At 38.7% G+C, this 21600-nt stretch overlaps 4 protein-coding genes across 5 annotated transcripts in view; 2 read left to right on the top strand and 2 right to left on the bottom strand.

Moving 5' to 3' along the window:
* LOC136971684 (transmembrane protein 164) overlaps positions 1–1286 on the top strand; it is a 39302-nt gene extending 38016 nt beyond the window's left edge. The window contains exon 7 of the mRNA XM_067266159.1: positions 1136–1286. The gene's annotated coding sequence lies outside the window, so the exon portion shown is untranslated. The remainder of the gene's footprint in view (positions 1–1135) is intronic.
* Positions 1287–8549: 7263 nt separating this feature from the next.
* On the top strand, positions 8550–10393 carry LOC136971683 (uncharacterized). Of its 2 annotated transcripts, XM_067266157.1 has the most exons (4): positions 8550–8715; positions 8790–8835; positions 8956–10141; positions 10181–10393. In XM_067266157.1, the coding sequence occupies exons 1-4, from the start codon at positions 8662–8664 to the stop codon at positions 10233–10235; spliced, it is 1341 nt and encodes a 446-aa protein (XP_067122258.1). In that variant the 5' UTR covers positions 8550–8661; the 3' UTR covers positions 10236–10393. The 2 variants fall into 2 exon arrangements, with proteins under 2 accessions (XP_067122258.1, XP_067122257.1); XM_067266156.1 differs by having other exon boundaries at positions 8551–8715; positions 8956–10393.
* Positions 10394–12601: 2208 nt separating this feature from the next.
* LOC136971682 (2-acylglycerol O-acyltransferase 2-like) lies at positions 12602–16995 on the bottom strand. Its single transcript, XM_067266155.1, is given in 6 exon segments — positions 12602–12920; positions 13450–13649; positions 13855–14029; positions 16044–16071; positions 16073–16544; positions 16800–16995. Coding segments are annotated over 5 exon segments (1017 nt in total). The 5' UTR covers positions 16535–16544; positions 16800–16995; the 3' UTR covers positions 12602–12768.
* A 190-nt stretch (positions 16996–17185) lies between these two features.
* LOC136971711 (ADP-ribosylhydrolase ARH3-like) lies at positions 17186–18316 on the bottom strand. Its single transcript, XM_067266190.1, has one exon. The coding sequence runs from the start codon at positions 18260–18262 to the stop codon at positions 17252–17254; it is 1011 nt and encodes a 336-aa protein (XP_067122291.1). The 5' UTR covers positions 18263–18316; the 3' UTR covers positions 17186–17251.
* Between the last annotated feature and the right edge of the window lie 3284 nt (positions 18317–21600).

Raw genomic sequence — 21600 nt, 5'->3', positions numbered from 1 at the left:
CTTATTTGCCGTCAAGTACAAAATTATGTACTCGACGGCAAATAAGCGTTTTAGCGAAGGACAAAAGACACGTCGTCGTGCATACTTTTTGCTTTAATTCTTTCTGTCCAATTTATTTGGCCTAAACACACGATATATTTTAACTTCTGCAGATATAAACATGTAGATTTGCCATTCATTCTTATTACATGTGTCACAAAAAATGATTTAAAAGTATAAAACTTTGTTTTATACACTTCTATTTGGAGATTGAAACATAATTGAGCATTCATTTCTTTATTTTGCAAATATTGGAACTAATTAGGAAAGTTTTTAATATTTAGTAATTCGTAATTCAATTTTTTTTTAAGACCAGATACGAAATAATTGTTTTAGAAATCTTGTTTTGCTAGTATTAAAGTCGAATTCAGTTTCCTACTGAATAACAATTCACGCACACAACATTCCTTTATACAATAAATTGCTTAAATGCTGAATAAACAATTCTGATTTTTCATTAGTAATCATTACAAACATAATTTCAAGAAATGTTTGAAAAAAGTTTTCTGGGAGATAAGTTTTATTCTAGATAAGTAAGGCATAATGTTACTATTGAGGCTCATGATTTATGCTGTATATTTTACACTGTGATAAAAGCACAAGGCAAGACAAACTTCACATTTAGATTTGAGTGCAATAAAATGAGACAAATAAGAAAGAAAAAACAAGCGGGAGAATTTGTTTTCAAAACCTATATCAATAAATATTCGGGCGAAGCTATGACAACATTGGCGTTTTGATAAACGCCTAAACTTCAACGTTACAGGTTAATTCTAGAATATGTGAAAACATATCTGACCGATTTTTGACTATTAAGTTAGAATCGTTTGTTTAATGATTATTAGTGAAAGGTAGTTAAGCGAACTGAAAGAAATTTCTAATTTATAGACAGCGGCAGCCTTAATGGTTGCGAGGCTCCGGGCGGCGGATCTTTGCGAGGCCCTTGTCCTTTGTGCAAAGTATGTGAATTGAAAATTGCCACCCCCTAAGGCCGCCACTGTGTATAGATAGATTAACAACCATTTAAGATATATTCCTTTTCACTATTTTAAAGCTCTGATTTGAATTTTCTAAACATATTAAAACATTTTTGTAGCAAATTCTGGTTTGATCGAACTTCTCGTCAAGCCAGATTCCATTTGTATTACTCTGAACAAAATGGCATGTTTTTCGAAGAAAACTAAAAAGTTTTTATAATTGAATATAAACACTTTCAAGGTAACTTTTTTTTTTCTTTTTAACTAAAATTTAAAATAAATCAGTTTTAGAATTACATATATTAATGATTATACTAGAGGTGAGACTAAAATATCTTGTGCATTGTTGTTATTATTATTTTTGTTCTGTTATAATAAAATTTTCGACGTAAAGTCGAACATTTCGTAGAGGTACGCATTATTTTAGAAGTGAAATATTTACGTAATTTAAACATTTCAAACAAAATATATTTTTAATAAAACTTGAATGTTTTATTATATATTTTAAAAGAATGTATTAGTTATAAAGATTTCAAATAACTTATTTTAAGAGATTATTTTATAGATTTTATATGTATATGTACATTTTATTAATGCACTTTGTAAACTTTCCAACCACAAGAAGATATATGTATATATAAGGAACTTTCACATTCCAAATTTTAAACTGTAAACTAGCCTACACTTTAAACAAACTATCTGTTTGTTTCCCCAAGATTCCATTTGTCTCAGTCAATTTTGTTTTACTTTGATAATTTTCAAAGATCTCTTTCATTTCTGATATTTATTGTCAGTTTCTTTTGTAAATAAATTTCCTGGTATAATTGCTCACATTGAAAACAATATGTTTGGTATGTTCTTGAAATATATATATGTATATAGAGTTAAATATGTATAGTAAGCAAGTAAGTGTAGAGAATACAGATCATATGAGCTGTTTCCAAATTTGACCTTCGGAATAAGACGAATCGAGTTCCGAAAATTATTAATGGATTCCTCTATTCATTAGTAAAATTTCATTGATTCACCTAAAAAATTCTTTTTAATTTAAATAATTTTTTGTATTTTTGTTGTTTTTTTTTTTTTTCAAGTTTAAATGAGTTGTTTTGTTGTGAAAATCAAACGTTTTCAGACTATCCCTTTTCAATCTTTCTCAAATGGAATTTTTGAAATTAATCTCATTTTTAGCTTATTTAAAGGTCGAAAGATCATTCAAATCATTAATAGTTTCCATTTAAAGAAGGTTGAAGATATTTCTAACCTAGCCTTAAGTAACAATCACCTGACAATTTTCATATCTTTAACTGTTTAAGATCTCAACAGAGAAGTGTTTGTACATAAAATTTCCTTGATTACTGAATAATTAGCCTCGTTAGTCACAAAATTAGAGTGAAATTCTTAATTGTATTAAAGCCAGGAAGGCATTACAAATGTTTTTATTTTTAAGTATTTAATTTAAAGAATTGTTTTTCTTGTGATGAATAGTCTGAAACCTTCTTTTCCATTTAAGTACAAAATAATAAATGTAATTAGTATATTTAAGTTAAAACGAGATTGCCAAAGGTTAACAAGCATGATACACTATCATAAAATATTATGTAATACGAAACAAGGGTGGTAGATCGATATTGAAGTATGGAGATTTTCGAGCTGTCCGAATTTCCTTCCACGAGGAAAAAATTTTTAATAAATTTCGAAAACTGCCATAAAGCTTTCAACTTTTCCTAACTTAATATTTAATAAGGAAACTTTGTGGAAAAGTTATTAGTCACAACCCCTTTCTACCGCTAGAGATTAAATTGTAAGAAACTTGACTAAAGTTTTGATCGGAATAACTTCTTTTTAAGACTTTAAATAAGTTTTTTTTAGAATAAAATTTTATTACATTATTCATATAGACCAGTGATTCCCAAAGCAGGATCTACCTCCCTTTTGAGGGCTGTAGAAGACTCAAGGGAGGACTAGAAGGCGAGGGGTGGTAAGGCGTTGTGCTCTACCTCTCTATTGAGGGCTGTAGAAGACTCAAGGGAGGGCTAGAAGGCGAGGAGTGGTAAGGTGTCGGGTGCTACCATCCCCTTGGGGCTGTAGAAGACTCAAGGGAGGGCTAGAAGGCGAGGAGTGGTAAGGTGTCGGGTGCTACCATCCCCTTGGGGAAATAGAAGACTTGAAGAGGCACTAAAGGCAAGGTGTTGTAAGACAGAGGGGACAAAAATTAATTTTGAAACAATAAATATGTAGTATACATGTACTAAAAAGGGAAGAGTTTGGGAAACACTGGTATAGACTATGTATTATACGTGACAATAAAGATGATATATTTAAATAAATTATTATAATAAGAGAATTATGTTTAATATATATTATTTAAATGCTATTTAAACTATTGTTATAAATGAATCAGATGTAAAGGTATTTATAATGGAATACAGTGGCATTTCTGATTTGACATTTAAGGGACCATTTGTTTAGGAATTCGTAAGGCATATTACAAATCGTCAACCGACTGTTTTGGGATGTGTTTTATGCAACGTTTTTTGTATTAATTCGGGTGAGACTCGTCGAAAAACTAAAAAGAAAGGTCACAATTCATTTTGTGCCGTTTGTAACGACAAATTATTTTAATGTAAAGCCATTTATTTTGTTTTACCTTATCTCGATGTATTTACTGTATCATTAATCGTGAGAGAGACCATTAAAGCACCGAAGTTGTACTCGACTCGTATTCGACTTCCAAATGTTTTCACACTAATTTTGCCCTCATTTGTAGCTTTGCCTTCGTATGACACTAGATTACCCAACAGAAGCACTTAGTGCACTCATAGGACCTCGTCGTCTGGAGAGGCCTCAAAAATTACGTAGAAAAAAGGCATGCCTGTAAAATTTTAGCGAACGCTTAAGTGCCCACCAAGAGGCCCAATGGATAAAACCACTGAACATTGGTCGTGGATTCGCGGCCGGCCACGTGGTTTCCCGGGTTTTCTTTACGTTAGTAACACCTAAATAGGGGCCACTTTCTCATAAAAGTTCCCTAGGAAGATTGCCCACGACCCTGATTTATGAAAAGGAACCGTTTAAGTATTGCGTCAGCAATTTATAGGAGAGGGAGAGATTCGTTTGTATATGACAATGGGGAATCCTTCCTCCGTCGTCAGCAATGGTAAGTCTTTGATGGAACTCGTTAGTCGATGGCTATTATACAACACAGAGGGAAAGTACGGCGATCGGTCAAAAAATGACCCCCTCAGACTTTTGTATTTTTGGACTCGAGGACCTTTTAAGGTAGTCGAAAAATGGAAAAAATTTGGGGGTTTTTCTATGTGGAGGAGAGGCACGATTTTGTTTAGCCTCTTTAAAGCTTAATAACTCCTGTGCTTTTTGTCCAAAATTTCTGAAATTTTGTAGGGAGGTTTGTGTATTAGAGGGATCGATGCTGTTAAATTTTGGTGATTTAAAGGTCGAGGTGGTAGGGAGATAAAGGGTGTCGTGTGTATCTCCAGTAGGATCGGACTTACGGACGATTTTACTCATTATTAGCATTTACTGTTTTTTGTAAACCCACTCTTATCCTGAAAATTAAAATTTTTGCCATATTATAATAATTAAAAATATAATATTTTATTTAGAAAAAACAACTATAAGATGGCACCACCAAATGTCTCTGGGAAAGTTAAGCAACTCGTTGCTGGAAATTTTATTATTTTTGCAAGTAATGAACTTGCAAAATTACCAAAACATTAAAACATTTTTCCTTTATTGGAATAAATATTTTGTTAAAATTTTTTAAAAAAAAGAAAACAAATGACACCAATATTGTTAAAGTTAACGATGATACTACAGAGAATTATCCACAACTAATTATAACTTAGCAATTAATTGTCTGAAGAAAATAATGCTGCTGACATTATTTAAAAATATTAAGACGTAATTTATGGAGAATTCGGGAGAAAACATTCGGCATAAATTCTAAATAAAAAGAAAAAATCCAGCAACGAGTTGCTTAACTTTCCCAGCTGTTGTGTGATTTAATTTTAAAAATAACTTTTATATTATTAATGGTGATAAATAATTGTGTGTGGCGTCATCCGTTATGATATTTTGTTGTTAAAAAAACTAAGGTTTTTGCCATTTATAGTTAGTTATATAATTTTGAGGGTAGTGATGAGTTTTATAAACAATTGTAAATGCTAATAATCCTATCTCTTTCGATATATGGCACCCCTTTCTATCTCTAGACCCATTCGACCTTTAACCACCAAAACTCAATGCTCCTTACACTGAATTTTTTTCGTTCAGGGAGTCTCAAAACATGGAGATTGCTATATATATATATAGCAATCCGAAATAAAATGAGAGATGGCGCCATACGCAGTTTTAAATGTCGTTGACGGGAAAGTTAAGCAACTTATACTTGGTCGTGGGTTCTAGTCTGGCCAACGGGTTGGCCACGTGAGTTATCCACTATCTCAGAATTTGTCTTACTAATAAGTGAAAAACCTGCGAATTCTTTATTACTACAAAATTTCGGGAATTATTTTAATATCGATTTGAAAATTATTATTATTAAGTCTTATCAATTGTCGAGATTGCAACACAAGAGATGATAAATTCCAGGTCGTCGGTTAACAATTATGACGTCATTCAAGTGTCGTATTATCATACTTTATCTACATAATTGAATAATTTTGTGGAATCAAATTCAAATGGTTTCTACAAAATCAGCAATAATATTATTTTGTAAAATAATTAAAATACAGTAAAACCTGAATATACTATATAAAATTAGCTGCCATTTCTTGTAATGTAGCTCTTCTTTTTAAAAAATAAGTATACAATTATAAATACAAATAAGTGATTATGTTCACCCTTTTCGTTTATTACATATAATTAAACTGTAAGAACGTTAGAACAATTGACAGTCTGGCAATTAACTAATGTAATTTACGCTGTCAAAGACAAAATACTAGTCGTCATGGTGCTAAAAATTAAAGTGCCCTTGTGGGCATCATCAGAAATTTTTTCAGGGGGTAAAGCTTCCGTACAAATAATTACGTCAATCAATTTTTATTTAATTTTGGGTTATTTTCACAAGTAGATTATACAATACAGTATTGTATCAATACAAAAAGACAGACAGCTCTGTCTACGTGGTATCTCAACCGCTTTTACGATCATAATTTATGGAACGTTTTACTCGATCCCGGGAGCAAGTGCGCCGTTTTACCCCTGTTCGGACTCCCATTTCATTACAATTTGTCATTTGTCCGTTTATTAAGAATAAATATTCATAATAAATGAACGTAAACGATGTTGTTTCGGTTTATTAAGATTTAAAACAGTTACGAAAATAATTGTATCAGAATTTGGACTAATGTAAGTATAAGACAAATCATTATTATGAAACAGATAAGAGTACTTGAATGGTAGAACTAAATGATAATTAAATAATCGGTTTCACCGATAAGTTTTGTTTTGCAAATTGCTTATAAACAATCCCCTGGTTTCGGCAATCGCTCGAGAGTTTTCACAATAAAGTGTGATGACGGTGATAATTTTGGAGGTACAAAAATTAAATGCGTGCACATTTAATTAGGAAAAGATTTTCGGAGAATTTACTAGTGTTTTCTTTTCTCTTCTTATTTTAAAGGGGTGCTAGGACCCCTTGATATGCCACTGTTCTTAAATACATAACGACCTCTTGGACAATCGTTTCGAGCCTCGGAGAACGAATAACTCTTCTTAAGAAAGTAGATATCGAGATTAGGATTGCATTTGTTTTACCAAAACAATGTACGCTATTGTCAAATCGACGCCATTTTGACATTTCTTCGTTACATAAAAGTGTAAATGACGTATGCCCTATTCCGACCACGAACTCATCTAAATGGGAATAATGCAATGTCTTGGTTAATGCGTTGTAAAAATTGCCCTCTACAGAATGAAACTTTTTTAAAAAAAAACTTAAAGAACGATGGTAGATAAATGAAACTCAAGACCGAGTATGGAAAGCTTAGGGGGAGGAGGTGGCTCGATTACCTATATACGAATTTCCGATTCAAGCCGGAAGTCACGTTATTTGAATTCAAAAATTCCCCCCCCCCGAAAGGAACGACTCCATTGCTAACGGAAAAGTATGATGTACAGGTGAGGCCACTACTAATTTGAGATGGAGAGCATATATTTTAAATGAAATAAACCAAAAATATTATTAAAAATTCCAGCCCGGTATAGTAGTGTTGCATACTTCAGGTGTAGAGACTTCTCATTTTTTTATCAGTTCACTTAATAGAGCTGCCTATTCTCTCTCTCTCTGTTTCGTATTGTTCTTCTAGAAATACTATCAAAGGCACTAATTCCAGAATATCTTTTCGGAATTTAATGACTTCCGGGATTACGAGAAATACGTTTAAAGATGATTTCAATCTCTTAAAATCAAAAATATATATATATATATATTCTTCGTGCATTGAAGTACCCTGCAGAACTTCGAGTAATGGTATCACGTTCTAAGTTTTTAAAGCCTTATTCTTCTCTACATTGAGTCCAAAATCTGAATTAGATTCTTTGCATTTAGTGTTTACAATGTATGTTTGAAGACCGCTCAAGTTTTATGTTTTTATAAATAATAATAAAATAGACCACGACTAGTATCGTAAAGGTTCCTTACTGCACACGGGGTGAAAACAGTTAAAAGATAAAAAAAGCAGGCATTGATTACCTGAAAACTTATTTAATGTATTTTTTTGAAGTTTATTCCAAATAAGCTACGATGACGTATGCTGTACGTTTGGAAGGTATTCCTGGTTGGCCATTACAGCAAGAGTAAAATTTTTGTATTCGCTGGCGGTTGCGTCACGTGGTATGGGAAGAGGCTAGTGTTGTTAACAGTAACGGACGTAACTTTCCTCTCACCCCGTGAGCCGGTGTGAGAGCAAAAGTGAGATGCAAACTGGTTAGAAATTCTTAAAAATGGCTTTGGAATCTGGAATTTCATACGAAGAAAAGCTTTGGTAGAAGTCGGACATCCGTCGAAAGTGGAGGACATTTTCGTCCGTTGTTTTCCATCGGAATGGAGCCAATGACGAGCGTGCTAAAGGTGACGTCAGGAAATATGGGCTGTCTTGTGAGATGTGAATTACATTCAAATACAAGGAGGCGCGATAACATCGAAGCTCTGACTTCAAAATTACAATCAGATTGGATTTTACGTTTACGTTTTCGGATCCGAACGATATTTCCATAATAAATACAAGTTTTGTAAAAAGTGGAGAGAATAATTTAAGCGAATCTCGCGAAACGTCGTGGACAAGACAGATCTCGAGAGAGCCGCTCTCGCTGCTGAAAAATTCGAACGGGACAGGTGGAAAAACGGTTTGTCCGACGGAAAAAGAAGCCTAAGCCAATTAACGTAGAGATAAGAACCCGCTGGATCGGCGATAAAGATTCTAAAGCGTTTGTTGAGGAGATAAGAATTATCAGGCCATTGTTAAGGGGAGATCGGAGTTACACAACCCGCTCGAACCATCGCCGGCAATCGGTTCCACCAATTACTCCCCTCTTTCTCTTTCTTATCGCCAAATTCTATCGCTTAAAAATTGACGTCGCCTGCCGAATCGTTCACAACTCGCAATTATTCTTTGGTGAAAACATGAAACTCGCTTTCCTCCTCTTGGCCGTTTTAGTGGCCGCCGTTACCTCTCAGGTATGTGGCCATGTTCTCGAGTGAGGATTTATTCAACTGACGTTTGGCATTAATCTCGATTTTTAATTTTGCAGGACGTCGATCCCGAAAACGACATTTGGCAGCCCGAATACGACCACGGTAAGCCCATCCTCTTACTTCTATTGGGTTCCTAACTATTTATAAATTTCGCCTCGATGTAACGGTGGTACCCCTAAATTTAATTCTTTACGTTAATTCTCGCCATTCGCTTTTTTCTAGGCCCGGAACATCCGGTCGTGGTAAAGGGCAAAAATTACATATACGATTTCAAAAAATGGATTCCCTCTAAGGCGGCTAAACATTCTAAATCTGGAACTACCAGAAAGGCGAAAGGTACCAGAAAGCCGCGAAAACCTTACGACTGGACCAAATGGATTCCGTCCCACGTCAAATCTTTCATTCCCTCGTCCAGCAAATCCTTCGACTGGAAGAGTTTCGTTCCCAAGGATCACCAGTCTTTCCTTCCTTCCTCCGGATCCTTCGACTGGAAGAGCTTCGTTCCTTCGGATCATCAATCTTTCGTTCCTTCCGATCACCAATCTTTCGTTCCTTCCGATCACCAATCTTTCGTTCCTTCTTCCTACGATTGGAAGAGTCACGTGCCTGACAACAAGAAGTCTTTCGATTGGAAGAGCTTCGTTCCTTCCGATCACCAATCCTTCGTTCCTTCCGATCACCAATCCTTCGTTCCTTCCGATCACCAATCCTTCGTTCCTTCCGATCACCAATCTTTCGTTCCTTCCGATCACCAATCTTTCGTTCCTTCCGATCATCAATCTTTCGTTCCTTCCTCCTATGATTGGAAGAGTCACGTGCCTGAAGACAAAAAGTCTTTCGATTGGCAGAGCTTCGTTCCCGAGGACCAAAAATCCTTTATCCCTTCGGATCACCAATCATTCGTTCCTTCCGATCAGCAATCTTTCGTTCCTTCCGAGCACCAGCCTTCCCTTCCCTCGGAATTTAAGGCTTTTGAATGGAAGAGCTTCATTCCTAAGGATCGCCAGTCTTTTATTCCTTCCGACCACAAATCTTTTATTCCTTCTGGACAGAAGTCTTTCATTCCAAAAGAACACAGGGCTTTCGATTGGAAGAGCTTTATCCCTAAGGATCGCCAGTCCTTTATTCCTTCCGATCACAAGTCTTTTATTCCTTCCGACCAGAAGTCTTTCATTCCTAAAGAACATAAGGCTTTCGATTGGAAGAGCTTTATCCCTAAGGATCGCCAGTCCTTTATTCCTTCTGACCACCAGTCTTTTATTCCTTCCGGCCAGAAGTCTTTCATTCCAAAAGAACAAAGAGCTTTTGATTGGAAGAGTTTCATTCCTAAGTCTTTCCAGTCTTTTATTCCTTCCGATAAGAAATCCTTCGATTGGAACAGCTTCGTCCCCAAGAGTCACCAGAATTCGGACTGGAAGAGCTTCGTGCCCAAAAGTCACCAGAATTCCGACTGGCACAGTTTCGTTCCTTCCAGCTTTCGTTCTCACTTAGGAAGCGCATAGAGACCAAAGACAATACATATTTAAATTAAAAACTGACATTTTCGGCAAGAACGTTTAAGTAATTCTCTACTCATTTGTATATTTTAGTGTTTCGGAAGTTTCAAACAAATTAACTTTGTATTATACGTATTATAAAATAAAAAATTTCCACAAATAAACTGTCCTGGTGTTAAAACAGACTTTTTTAATCCCTGTGTAAAACGGAATCCCACAGTACCGGATATTTTTTCCCGTTTTGAACAGGTTTTACTGTATTGTTTTCCTAGTTGTTATATACAACAGAGGGAAAGTATGGCGAGCGTAAAAATCTTGGAGATCAAAAAATAGGAAGATAGAGGTTTTTAAATACAATCTCATAACAGATGGCGACACAAACAATTGTAAATTTTACTTGTATTTATTTATTTTCGATAAGCTGGTGTATCTGTAGCCTACGAAATAGACACAGGTCGGAAAGTAGTTCAATTTACCGCCACCAGGATCACTTTTCGACGCCATCTTTAAACTTACGCCAATCTGTCCATGTGAAATTAGTAAACCGTTTTTCTGGTGTGAAAAAACAAAGATAATTGAATAAATAGATAAAATAAAGAGTGATTTTTTTTATTACCGTTTATAATTAGTGAATTTTAACTTTGAAAATTATTTATTAAACAAATAGGCCTACTTAAATAATACTTTTTGATGGTGGATCGGTCTAGGCCCACTTTCATCCTCCGTGAGCCAGTGGCCTCACTGTGGGCCTGGTCGAATCCATAATGACCTTGCTAAAAAGAGGACCTCTTAGTCCATTATTTTTATATTATGAAGAGGATAAATACTGTGTTAAAATTTACGTGTTTTACTGTATTTCAGCTTTGCTGTACTACGCCATGCTGGAAAGCATCCCCCTGTATCATATTGAAAAAACTATTTAATAATATATCAACAAATTAAATTTCTGATTTTCTTTTATTCAAAAAGGACATTGAATTAAATTTTATTTCCGATTATTTTTGTTGCCAAAGTGGAAACATTTCGTAATTTAAACCGGAAGTCCTGTTTCACTTCACATCAATACCGCGTTTTAATTTCCCGGCTGTTACGTATACATAACAAGAGGCAATATTGGAATCGCGTTAAATTTGACCTTCCGGGTTTTTTTGCAATCTCCTGAACCCATAAAAGCCAAAAAAGGGGGAAAATACTATGTGTATGTGTCTATTTCGTTTAATATCTCAGGATTGGGATTACACTTTCATTACTGAAAATTAATTTATTTTTGACATTAGATTGATTTGTTTTTAGACAATCTTATGATTTAAAAAAAAAAAAAAATACTTTTAAAAGGAAAGATTACAGTACAATTTACCAGCTTTAAGTGTGGTGGTGAATGGTGACCAGAGAATGGCATCTTACAGAAAAAATGGCGTTACTTTTGTATCAATGGCTTTATTTTTGTATTTACTCGGAGATATCGAAGACGTTTGTGATGCTGATTTCTCCAACAAAATACTTCAGAGACTTTTCGAGAAGGAACAATGGCGGCCTTCATGGTGCAACATGTTTGGTGGGAGTGTGGATATATCTTCCGAAACAATGGTCCGATTTTCCCGAAAATTTCTAAAAACATTTTCCCCTAATACGCAAACCTACCTGCCAAATTTCGAAACATTTCTACAAAAGACACAGGAACTATAAAGCTTCAAAGTAGGCGAAAAAACCATGCTCCAACACACAGAAAAATTCCAATTTTTTTGCATTTCCCGACGTTTTAAGGTCCCGAGTCCAAATATGTAAAAATCGTTAAGGCCAATTTTTGTTTATATAACAGTTAGGCCCTTAATTTTCATGTGTGTTTTAGCCTAAAGGACTAATGAGTTAAAATGTAAAAAAAGGCAACGATTGGACTATCGATTCCATTCGGATGCCCTGAATGGCCAAAGATAAATTATCCAGGATGGGCAACTTTTATGGTGTGCGTGCAAATCCGAGGCAAAATTTTCTCACATGACAAGCGAACTTTTTAGAAGCTCTTTACGTCTGTCTGGCGAATGGTACAACTGAGCGGGATAAAACTTGTAAATAAGTACAGTTTAATGCATGGATAGATGGAAAAAAGTCGTTAGTGTGCCAAGGATTGCCCACCCCTGGTTTAAGTTCTTGGCGCTTTCGCAGCCCAAACTCTATTGTGGACAAATTTTTTTAAAATACGAAGTGTTTCCGGTTGATACTAACCCTATTTTACTTACCAATGCGTATTTGGCCAAGTGGGGAAGGACATCCGATTCTACCTTCAAGATTTCCGGGTCGACCATGATTCAAACCCGGTCTAGTGGAGTGGCAGGCCAACGCCTTTACCGAATCAGTTAAAAAAAGACCGAAAATGTGTTCGAAAAAATGCGACGCTTTATTTAACCTCGTAAGAAATGTAGCTTCGGAATTATGTACAATTGTCTTGGGGGTAGGAACCTTAGCAGAGATTCCTTTCAGTTTAAGAGACAGAAGGGCGGTGGGAGAATGAAAACGGCAGAAGGGAAGAGAAAGAAGAGCTTCAAGAGATGATCAGTTTTCCTTCAGAGTACCCATATTTGTCTTTGTGCTCGTCGAACAGTTGCTGCAGACTCTCGATGTAAGCCTGGTGCAACTTCTGGATCTGCTCGTCGGTCGGATTCTCTGTCTTCTCCACTTCGATGGGCTTTCCCACTGAAACGACAAACAAAAAACCAATCAGATTCTCGCACTTCGTCCATTACTATTCCTACGATGGTCCGTTATCGATGACACTATCTCATTCGTCTCCCATGAAATGCCTATAACAGAAATTTCGTCCGGAATCCAGGCCGTTGGGAGGACAATCTGGGGAATTTTCCTTGAACTTGGAAAATTCTTAGGGTCTGTAGTGGTTCCTACCCCTATAAATGTTATTTTTACTAATAAAAAAAATCTTTAAAAGACTTGTATTAATAAAGGAACATTCTCTATGTACTGTATATCATTAGTTCGAATAAAGGCACAAGGGATCCGCTTATTCCGGGCCTATACCAAGCTTTCTACAGCCCTGCCGGAGACCGCCGATCGGATTCGGATTTTGTGGTTCATCTGACCCATAGACACGACGATTGAGGGCAGACAACACCTTAACATACGAAGAAAGCTTAGTCCAGAGAACGGCCCGATTCCCCCATGCTCCACTATTGGCGCGTGCGTTTCAAAATGGAAGGTAAATACTCACCGACGGTGACGATTTCCTTTCTGAAAGGCAGGTAGCCCATATTATATTGGAATATGCCTCTTCCGTAAAATATGGGTGGCGAAAATCCCAGGATCTTGGTCAGTCTGTTCTGCATCTTCCTGAGGAAGGACCCGTCCGGGTTTTCCAATTGTTTGAAGATGTCGTTTTCTCCGAACGAAAAAGAAGGAACCAGCGAAGCCCTGCCATTAAATTGTAGAAGTTGGAGTAAATCTATTTTCTAAGTAGTGTTCTCTAAAGTCGAGTAAATCTATTCGTTCGACCCCGGGTCTTTCTCCGGTGGTACGACGCGTTACGTCATTAGGCGTATTTGCCACCAAACGTTCGCAGCAACACCTTCTTGCTAGAAACTTGTAAGTACAGTAAGCCTTAAAATGAGAAACTCACCCGTGTCTTAGAGCCATCTTGATGAATCCCTTTCTTCGTCGCAAAGTCAAGGTGACGGTTCCCGGGCGAGCGTCCAGAGCTTCGGCTGCCCCTCCGATGACTAGTACCAAGGTCCGTCCTTTTCCTTTTTTGGTGAGAAGCCATTCGATGCCCTCTTTGGTGGCCGCGCACGTACCTTTTAAAATAACACAATTACTCACATCGTCTCTAAATACTGCCGACACTAATGCCTTGAATTGCTGTCGATTTGAAAAATTATACGGGGTTCCGCTCCCGTATACAGTGTAGATTTTGTATTTTTATCTAGTGTATAATTAGTTGCAGAATAACTTGGATGCGTATCAAAAAACTTGGATAGTATCCACACCCCTGTACGAGGTTTTCCTCCTTAACAACATCAAAATGCAACCGGTTTGGTAGGGGGTTTTTTGACACAGAAAATGGCTGCGTTCCGAAGAACTTTTCCCGTTTAGGTAAGTTTTCGTGTTATTACCGTTCCGTTTTGGACAGGTTTTATTGTATAGTAACCTTTACATCTGGTGGTAAAACCTCCAACGCGCTCCTCATTCGCAGTTATTGTTTTGGACGTTTTTACCTTCAGATTTAGAAGTAAATTTGGAAGATATTGGATTGTTAATAGAAAATGGCGTCAATTACACTGATGTATAACATATCTATTTATACAACATGCATACACTTATTTATTTATCTTGTCTAAAATGGCGAGATGTGGAGCTTCTGCTGTGTTTGACGTTTGGATCCAACAGTATCCAACAGTAATCAGCAAGCATTCTTGAATTCCACTGGCCCTGATACCTCTTTTCCACGATAGAGATGTCTCGATGGAAACGTTCCTCGTGTTCGTCACTGACAACACCAAGATTGTTGGGGAAAAAATCCAAGAAATGAGTTTGGAGGGACATATTACATCCCATATCTTCGTAAGATTTTAAGAACCCATTCACAATTTCATAGTAATTTGGAACTGCAAAGCATTTCCTGTCGAGGACAGTCTTTTGCCCACTCTGTCAGACGAACATGTGATATGTGGTGCCCAATTTTTATCCTGATCGCCCACTTTAAAATCAAAATATAGTTCATAACGTTTTTAACAAGCACTCACATAGAGCTATAAATCACAAAACAAACGAAATTCATCTTCAGTCATTGCAAATACCACAAATTCTGTGCAGTAGTGTCGTGAGTCATGTGTGATTCATTAGTCTTCTATCTGGGTAACAAGTTGGTAAAACAAACTTGTTAAACAGATCCATCTTTGTCCCTTCTCCCTCTGCAAGAGGTGGCATAGATGCTATTATCTTTCTGATATATTAGGTTCGGGAGAGGGGGAAATAAAGAGGGGTCGTATGGCATATCTTGAGTAGAGTCAAACTTAAAAATCTGTAGATAAATTTATTTATTTATAAGAAAAGGAATGATAAGAATGTTATATAAACTTGTGTGCTGTTGAATAACTTGATTAGGGTGTTACGAAACGTTAGTAAATAAAATAGTCGTAAATAGAATTGGTGAAAATAACATGTATACACTTAAAAGCGGACATATCAAATTTGGCAAATAGTCCCATAATATTGATTTAAATTTACAAGTAATTAATAGAGTACCAAGGTGTGAATAGGGTTTGACTATGGGGGAGGATTTCTAACGGGCAATTAGCCGGGCGAGAAAGCTAGAAAGGTAAGGCCCGCCAGTAGCACCAACACCACCAAATACTAGAAGTTGACGGGTTTGCGCCTGACCATGTGGAATTTTCTGAGTTTTCTTCACCTAAATAGGAATCAGTTTCTCATAGAAAGTCCTCCGAAGTGGCATCCCCCTTAGCACATCGCCTAGATGTTGCGTTGCTTATCTTAGAAGGGCGTACCCAAATTAATAGCTGCGTTAACGAATATGGCGCACCCCATCCGGATAACGAGGTAAGCGCACCGATTGCCTTTAAAATGTGCTCCTCCTCGTGTTAGCCAGAAGTTAAAAAAAGGCTCTTGATTGGGCCGTTGCAAAAAGCGCAGCGAAGTATGAATTAATTCTCAGAAAACGACTGATTCGGGCCATTTCCGGTGTGACGTCTTCCATTTCCTCCAGCGAATCGACGAGTCCGGATGACTGCGAATCTTTAGCGGTCGCGCGCGCGTAAACTCGAAAATAAATCGTAGACGTGAGTTACTTACCCGTGGCCAAGATGAGCTCCCGATGGAAACGGGAACCAAAACTGCCCTTCGAGAGTCAACAGGTGAGGCTTCATTCCGGGAAAGACACGTGAAAAATCGTTAGCTTCGGTGGCAAAGTTGCAGAAGGCTCCGGCGCAGACGATGCCATGAGGGTGGTATCCCACGATGTAGTTCTTTTCGGGGCTCAGTTCGGCCGTCTTCACCAGTTTGACGGGAAAGTAGTCCTTTAAATACTTCCAGACGGGCCAGTTGCGCACCCAGTCGAATTTCCTCCCTCCTCGGTTGCAGATGTCTCTGTCGTAGAGGACCCAACCGGCGTACAACAGGGGCACAAAGTAGAATCGGGTGAAGAAAAAAAGGTACAGACACAACAGGATGCCGCCCACTCCCACGAAAAAGAAGCTGGTACAATAATAGAGGACGGCCGCCGTCTGTAACCGGCGTTCAAAGGGAATAAGAAAGGGGGCGAACTCGATTCCCAGGATTTTCATTTTGCTCGAGCTGAAAAGAAAACAGAAAAGTCGCGTCAGAGTAGGAGACGACGAAAGCGTCGCCGCGTCGCGTCGTCGACCTCTACTTACTTAAGTTATATACAGAAAAAGTTTACGTCGCCTCGCGTAGTTACGCCTATTACCGCACGTCCACTCGTTCGAAAGACCGAACTTTCGAAAGGCGCTGCTCTCCCGAAGCGGAAGTAGACGTTTCGTCATTATCGGAGGGCGGAAACGCCGCCCAGCGCCGTCGCCGTTCGCTTACCTACACCGCCAGCCGAATCTTCATTCTCCCTCCAGACGAAAAGTTGTCTTTTTCGATCGGTGGAGAACTTTAATCCCACGAACGAATGTCGTTTCGTCCAGATAACGATAAAGAAGAACCGCCTCCCCCTTATCGCCCAGTCAGTCGTTTATCGCAATAAACACGCCTCGCGAGTCGAAGGTACTCGGCGCGCCGCTCGACGCCGCGATAAGAACGATGGCATTGGAAGACGATAAAAAGAAGCAAATGTTTTTTCGCCTCTTCCGCCTTTTACGAACGGCAGCAACAAGAATTACGTACCGGTACATTTGTTAGCGCTTAATTAGTATTCAAGCTTCCAGAAACGGGAGCGCTCTCCGGGATCCAACATGGCGACGGAAACCAGATTCGATCTAGAAATACGTTTATTTTCCTGAAAAACGTACAAAATTAGAAGGGTTTGGCGGAAACGGTCATTCTCCCGCCAACTCGTGCAGTTGATCGGCCAGATTCAGAGCCTCCTCCCAACCCTCGCAGGATCTTAGCAGATTCTGTGGTATAGATTCTATACCGTAGAAGGCACCAGCCAGGGCGCCCGCCATACTGGCAATGGTGTCGGTGTCCCCTCCCAAAGAAACGGCATAAAACAGGGTCCTCTCCGCTCCGTTGTCGGTGGGCCACTCTTTCAGGGGTCGAAATCCCCTGAGGAAACAGTACAGAGCGGTGGGCACCGATTCGGCCGCCGAAAGTCCGTGTCCTAATCGCGACACTACTTCTTCCGTCGACGGGAGGTTCGCTCGGCTCGACAATTCCTCCACCATCTTCAGTTTGGAGTCCAGTGCCCCCGTAGAATCGGCCGGGCACAGGAGATCCGCCACCCAGCGGGCCGGGTCGGGCCGTTCTAGAAAGAGGGCGGCCCGACTCAGGGCCAGACTCTGAAGAACCGCTCCTCCGTATCCCACTGGATGGGCGTGGGTCAGTCGAGCGCACTCTTCGGCCTTTTCGGCAAGAGTCCGAGGTCGACGGTGAAGCCACAGTGCCAAGGGCGCAGTCCTCATGGCTGCTCCGTTCCCGTACGAACCTCTTCCTTCGAATTGTTCTCGGGCCGGGCCGAAGACGTCTCGATAATCGTCGTCCCTCAGTTTCCCGAAAACTTTGACCACGTTGGCGCCGTAACCTCGATTGGGATCCCGGAAGTATTCTTCTGTAAACTTCTGGGCTGCGTCAACGGCTTGAAAACCTTCACTGTCGAGCAGAGATCGTGCTAGAGCCCACGTGCAGGCTGTGTCGTCGGTGTAAGGAAGAGGTTTCCTACCTGGTTCCTCTTCCGACCACTTACGGAACTCGTCGGTCAGTTTAGAGGTCGATACCCTCTGCATCCCTTCGAAGGGAGCGCCCAGACAGTCTCCCAACAGCGCTCCGGCCAGGCAACCTCGAAATTTTCCTAAAGAGACGGACACGCGACCACCACTGCCGGCCGCCATCTTGCTTCGGTTCGATCGCCACTTCCTCTTCCGTCGTCGCCATCTATCGGCACGGGCGATAATTACGTAAAAATGGAAATATTACAGAAGAGAATTATCTCCTTCGAATCGATAAAAGTAAACGTTAAAGTTAAAATACGATAATAATTTACTGCCATTTTAACAGAAAGAGTTTCGTTTCCCGTTTTTAAAAATGAAATGACGACATTCGACGGCGTAACGTGATTGGTTAGTTTAAATCAATGTGATATAATATCTCATAATTATCGCTTTGTTTTAAAATATCAATAAAGATTACTCCAAATTAAATTTCTGATTTCGAGATGGCAAGTCTCTCAGCACTGTTATGGCCTCTTCCGGACATTGAATGTCGGTCTGATGAGTAAGTAGTTAAGGCATTGCGAGACATGAGACTTTTCACATCACAATACCGCGTGGTATGAAAAATATCATGTCTTGAAACTGGAGAAAATGCGTATCTTCATACGATTCTAACGCCGAAGAATAATAATACAGGACAGTCGGGTGGTGAAATCCAGTTTTGGTTGCAGAGGGCGAACGAGCACGCTAATCCGAGTTGTTCCGGATAAATTCGAATTACCGAGTGCAGACGGAGAATAACGCCACAACCAAATGGATGAAAGTAAGGGGCAGGAATGTTCGACCGCAGCGTTTTCTATTGGAAGCGATTTCTTCCGGGAGACCCAAGATAAAAGCATCACTATACACTAAATCTTATATTCGGTCACGGATAAGAAAGTCAGTTCATTACGTTGAGAAACTTGAGATCGAATCTTCAGTGGCGAACCCAGGGAGTGACACCCCAAAGCAAAAGAAAAAGGAATACTAGTAAATTTTCCAAAAATATTTTCCTAATTAAATTCATATTTTTATTTATCATGTGTCGTGTTTTCTATTTCTATATTGCTTATGAATTAGCGGGTTTTAAAACGTTCTCCGCCCTGTGGGCACTAAGAAGGCCTTTTTTAGCAAGCCCATTATGGGTTCGTCTAGGCCCACAATGGGGCGGCCGGTTGGTGAGGGACGGGGCCATTCCTGAAAATTTTTCGAGCCGTTCGGATTCTATTCCAAGTTCCCCAGAGCGGTAGGATGCCATCTTCACCGCTCGACCACCCGGCCCATGTGAATTAGCGGTCGCATAAGTTGGGAATTTTATTGGATTTGCATTAACATTTAGTTGAATGTTCTCATAAGGTACTTTATAGACACCTGGATTTTCTTCTGTTCTTATTCTATCTTTATCGTTCCTCGATATCTTATATAAATTGGGGGCTCTTTTTAAAATCAATCTTGCTTGTTTTCGATTAGCAACTTCTTTCATAATACTATTTAAATTACTATTATATGTAAACTTCAAGCGCCTATCGGGAGCAGTATTTAAGCCTTTTTTCTCTTCGTTCCTTTCATACTTCTTGAGTAATCCAACAATAGTGCTTTTCTTGTAACCTAGGGTCTGGCAACATCCTATTAATTTCTTTATTTCTGTCATCGATTCTATCACAATACAAATAAGCTCTTCTTATCAAGGTTCGAAAAGCGGCCATTTTATATCGATATGGATCCATTGACTGTGCGGGTATGTATAGTGGAGTGTAAGTAGGTTTAATATATACGCCGGTGGACAAATGATCTCCCATGAACTTGATATTAATGTCTAAGAAGTGCACATTTAAGGAACTTTTTTGTTCCAATTTTAACTTAAGACCTATTTGATTCTATTTAAAAACTCGTGTATCCTCTTATTATTTCTCTATAAAACAAAAATGTCATCCACATACCTATAGAAATGTATAATATCTTTTTTAAAATCACGCAGGACTCTTCTTTCTAATCTTCTAACTACTAACTCGCAAAGAATTCAGGAGAGGGGACTTTCCATCGGAACCCCTCTTTCCTGCCTGTACATTTGACCACAAAAAGTAAAACAAGATTGATGGTATACAAGGCTAGCTAGCTCTTCTAGGTCTTGGGTGTAATTAAGCAACTGTGGTTTGTCGTACACGAAATTCAATAATATCTCCACACAAGATTCAATCATTACTGAAGGATGCATGCTTTCATAATCCAAAACGGTCGCTACTTCATCTTCCATTAAAGAAATATTTTGTACTTCATTGACTACGACAAGAGGATCTTTTGCCACCAGCCTATCATCTTCGAGTTGTGAGGACAAATATTAATGTAATCTTTTTTCTAAGACAAAGGTGGGCCCCCTACATTTCTCTACCACTGGTCTTAATTCGTTTCCGGCTTTGTGTGTCTTAGCAAACGCAAACAATCTTGGAGCTCCTGCGTTTGGATTGTGACATTTTCTCAGATAAGGTAAAACGGCAGCAAGACTTGAGAGTTCTAACCTCTTGACCCTTCTGTCCAAAGACCCAATAATCTTGTCATCAACAATGTCACACTCGGTCTTCTTGATGTAGACATGTAATTCCTTGTCAAAAGTATGCCTCTTCGTGACAACTAAATGCCTAGTTTTGTCTGCTTTGGTCATCACTAAGTCATTCGTTCTTAACCGCTCTTTCGTAAGCCATATGTCTCTATTCTTAATACTAGTTGCTTTTTTCTTTGGGCGGTTACTGATGACCGTCTTCTATCTAAACAATTCTTTATCCAAGGGATCCACACCAACTACCCCTCTTTCAATCTCCTGTATGGAGGTTTCCCAACTATTTACATCCGAGACAAAGTTAGAACCTTCTTCTAGTACCTCCTTGATTTTCTTCGATATTTCTATCTGGTCCCATACTTTCGCTACTTTCAACACCTAGTATAACAAGATGACGGCCGGATGTTTGCGGGATTAAGACTTCAGTCCACCACTCTGAGATCGATTTCGGGCTGTTGAAAAACCCAGGGCTATCTGTACCTGATGTGTCGAGACAGTTCAGCAGCCCAAATTGTGGATCTTCAGAAACCGACGATGGGTAAGATTAAAACGGTCCTCTATAAACAAAACAAAACAAAGAATCACCAGCTGCCATATTGCAAGTGTGATGAAATATCCGATGAGCACGAAGATCTTTAATTAATGATCTTAGGTAAGAGTTAGCAATACTAAAATACGAGCGAGATTTGTGCGCAGATAATTTCTTACCACGCTAAATTTAACAGAAAAATTTATCACAAAACGATTATTGATGCCAATGTCTGAAATTCTATTTAATCCATGCAAGATGTGTGATACCAGAGCCCCTTCGGCCGCCAATTTAAAGTCTTTTAATCTTTAAAATTGGCGTTTCCACTTCCCGGGACGAGGACCCAGGGGTTGGATTTGTGGGAAGCGAGTGTTCGGGTTGTTTCATTGAGTCGAA

This window comes from Centruroides vittatus, unplaced genomic scaffold (assembly GCF_030686945.1).
Source record: "Centruroides vittatus isolate TY-2023 unplaced genomic scaffold, ASM3068694v2 contig_2682, whole genome shotgun sequence".
NCBI lineage: Eukaryota > Metazoa > Arthropoda > Arachnida > Scorpiones > Buthidae > Centruroides > Centruroides vittatus.
The sequence above is the reverse complement of the archived record's forward strand: the minus strand, read 5'-3'. Positions and strand labels throughout refer to the sequence as shown.

What these genes read in the sequence shown, in the direction of transcription:
- LOC136971711 (XM_067266190.1), bottom strand. Translation starts at nt 18,262, where the DNA reads ATGGCGGCCGGCAGTGGTGGTCGCGTGTCCGTCTCTTTAGGAAAATTT.
- LOC136971683 (XM_067266156.1), top strand. Translation starts at nt 8,662, where the DNA reads ATGAAACTCGCTTTCCTCCTCTTGGCCGTTTTAGTGGCCGCCGTTACC. An exon ending in TGGCCGCCGTTACCTCTCAG is followed by an intron (nt 8,716 to 8,789) that starts GTATGTGGCCAT and finishes TTAATTTTGCAG; the next exon opens with GACGTCGATCCCGAAAACGA. An exon ending in GCAGCCCGAATACGACCACG is followed by an intron (nt 8,836 to 8,955) that starts GTAAGCCCATCC and finishes GCTTTTTTCTAG; the next exon opens with GCCCGGAACATCCGGTCGTG.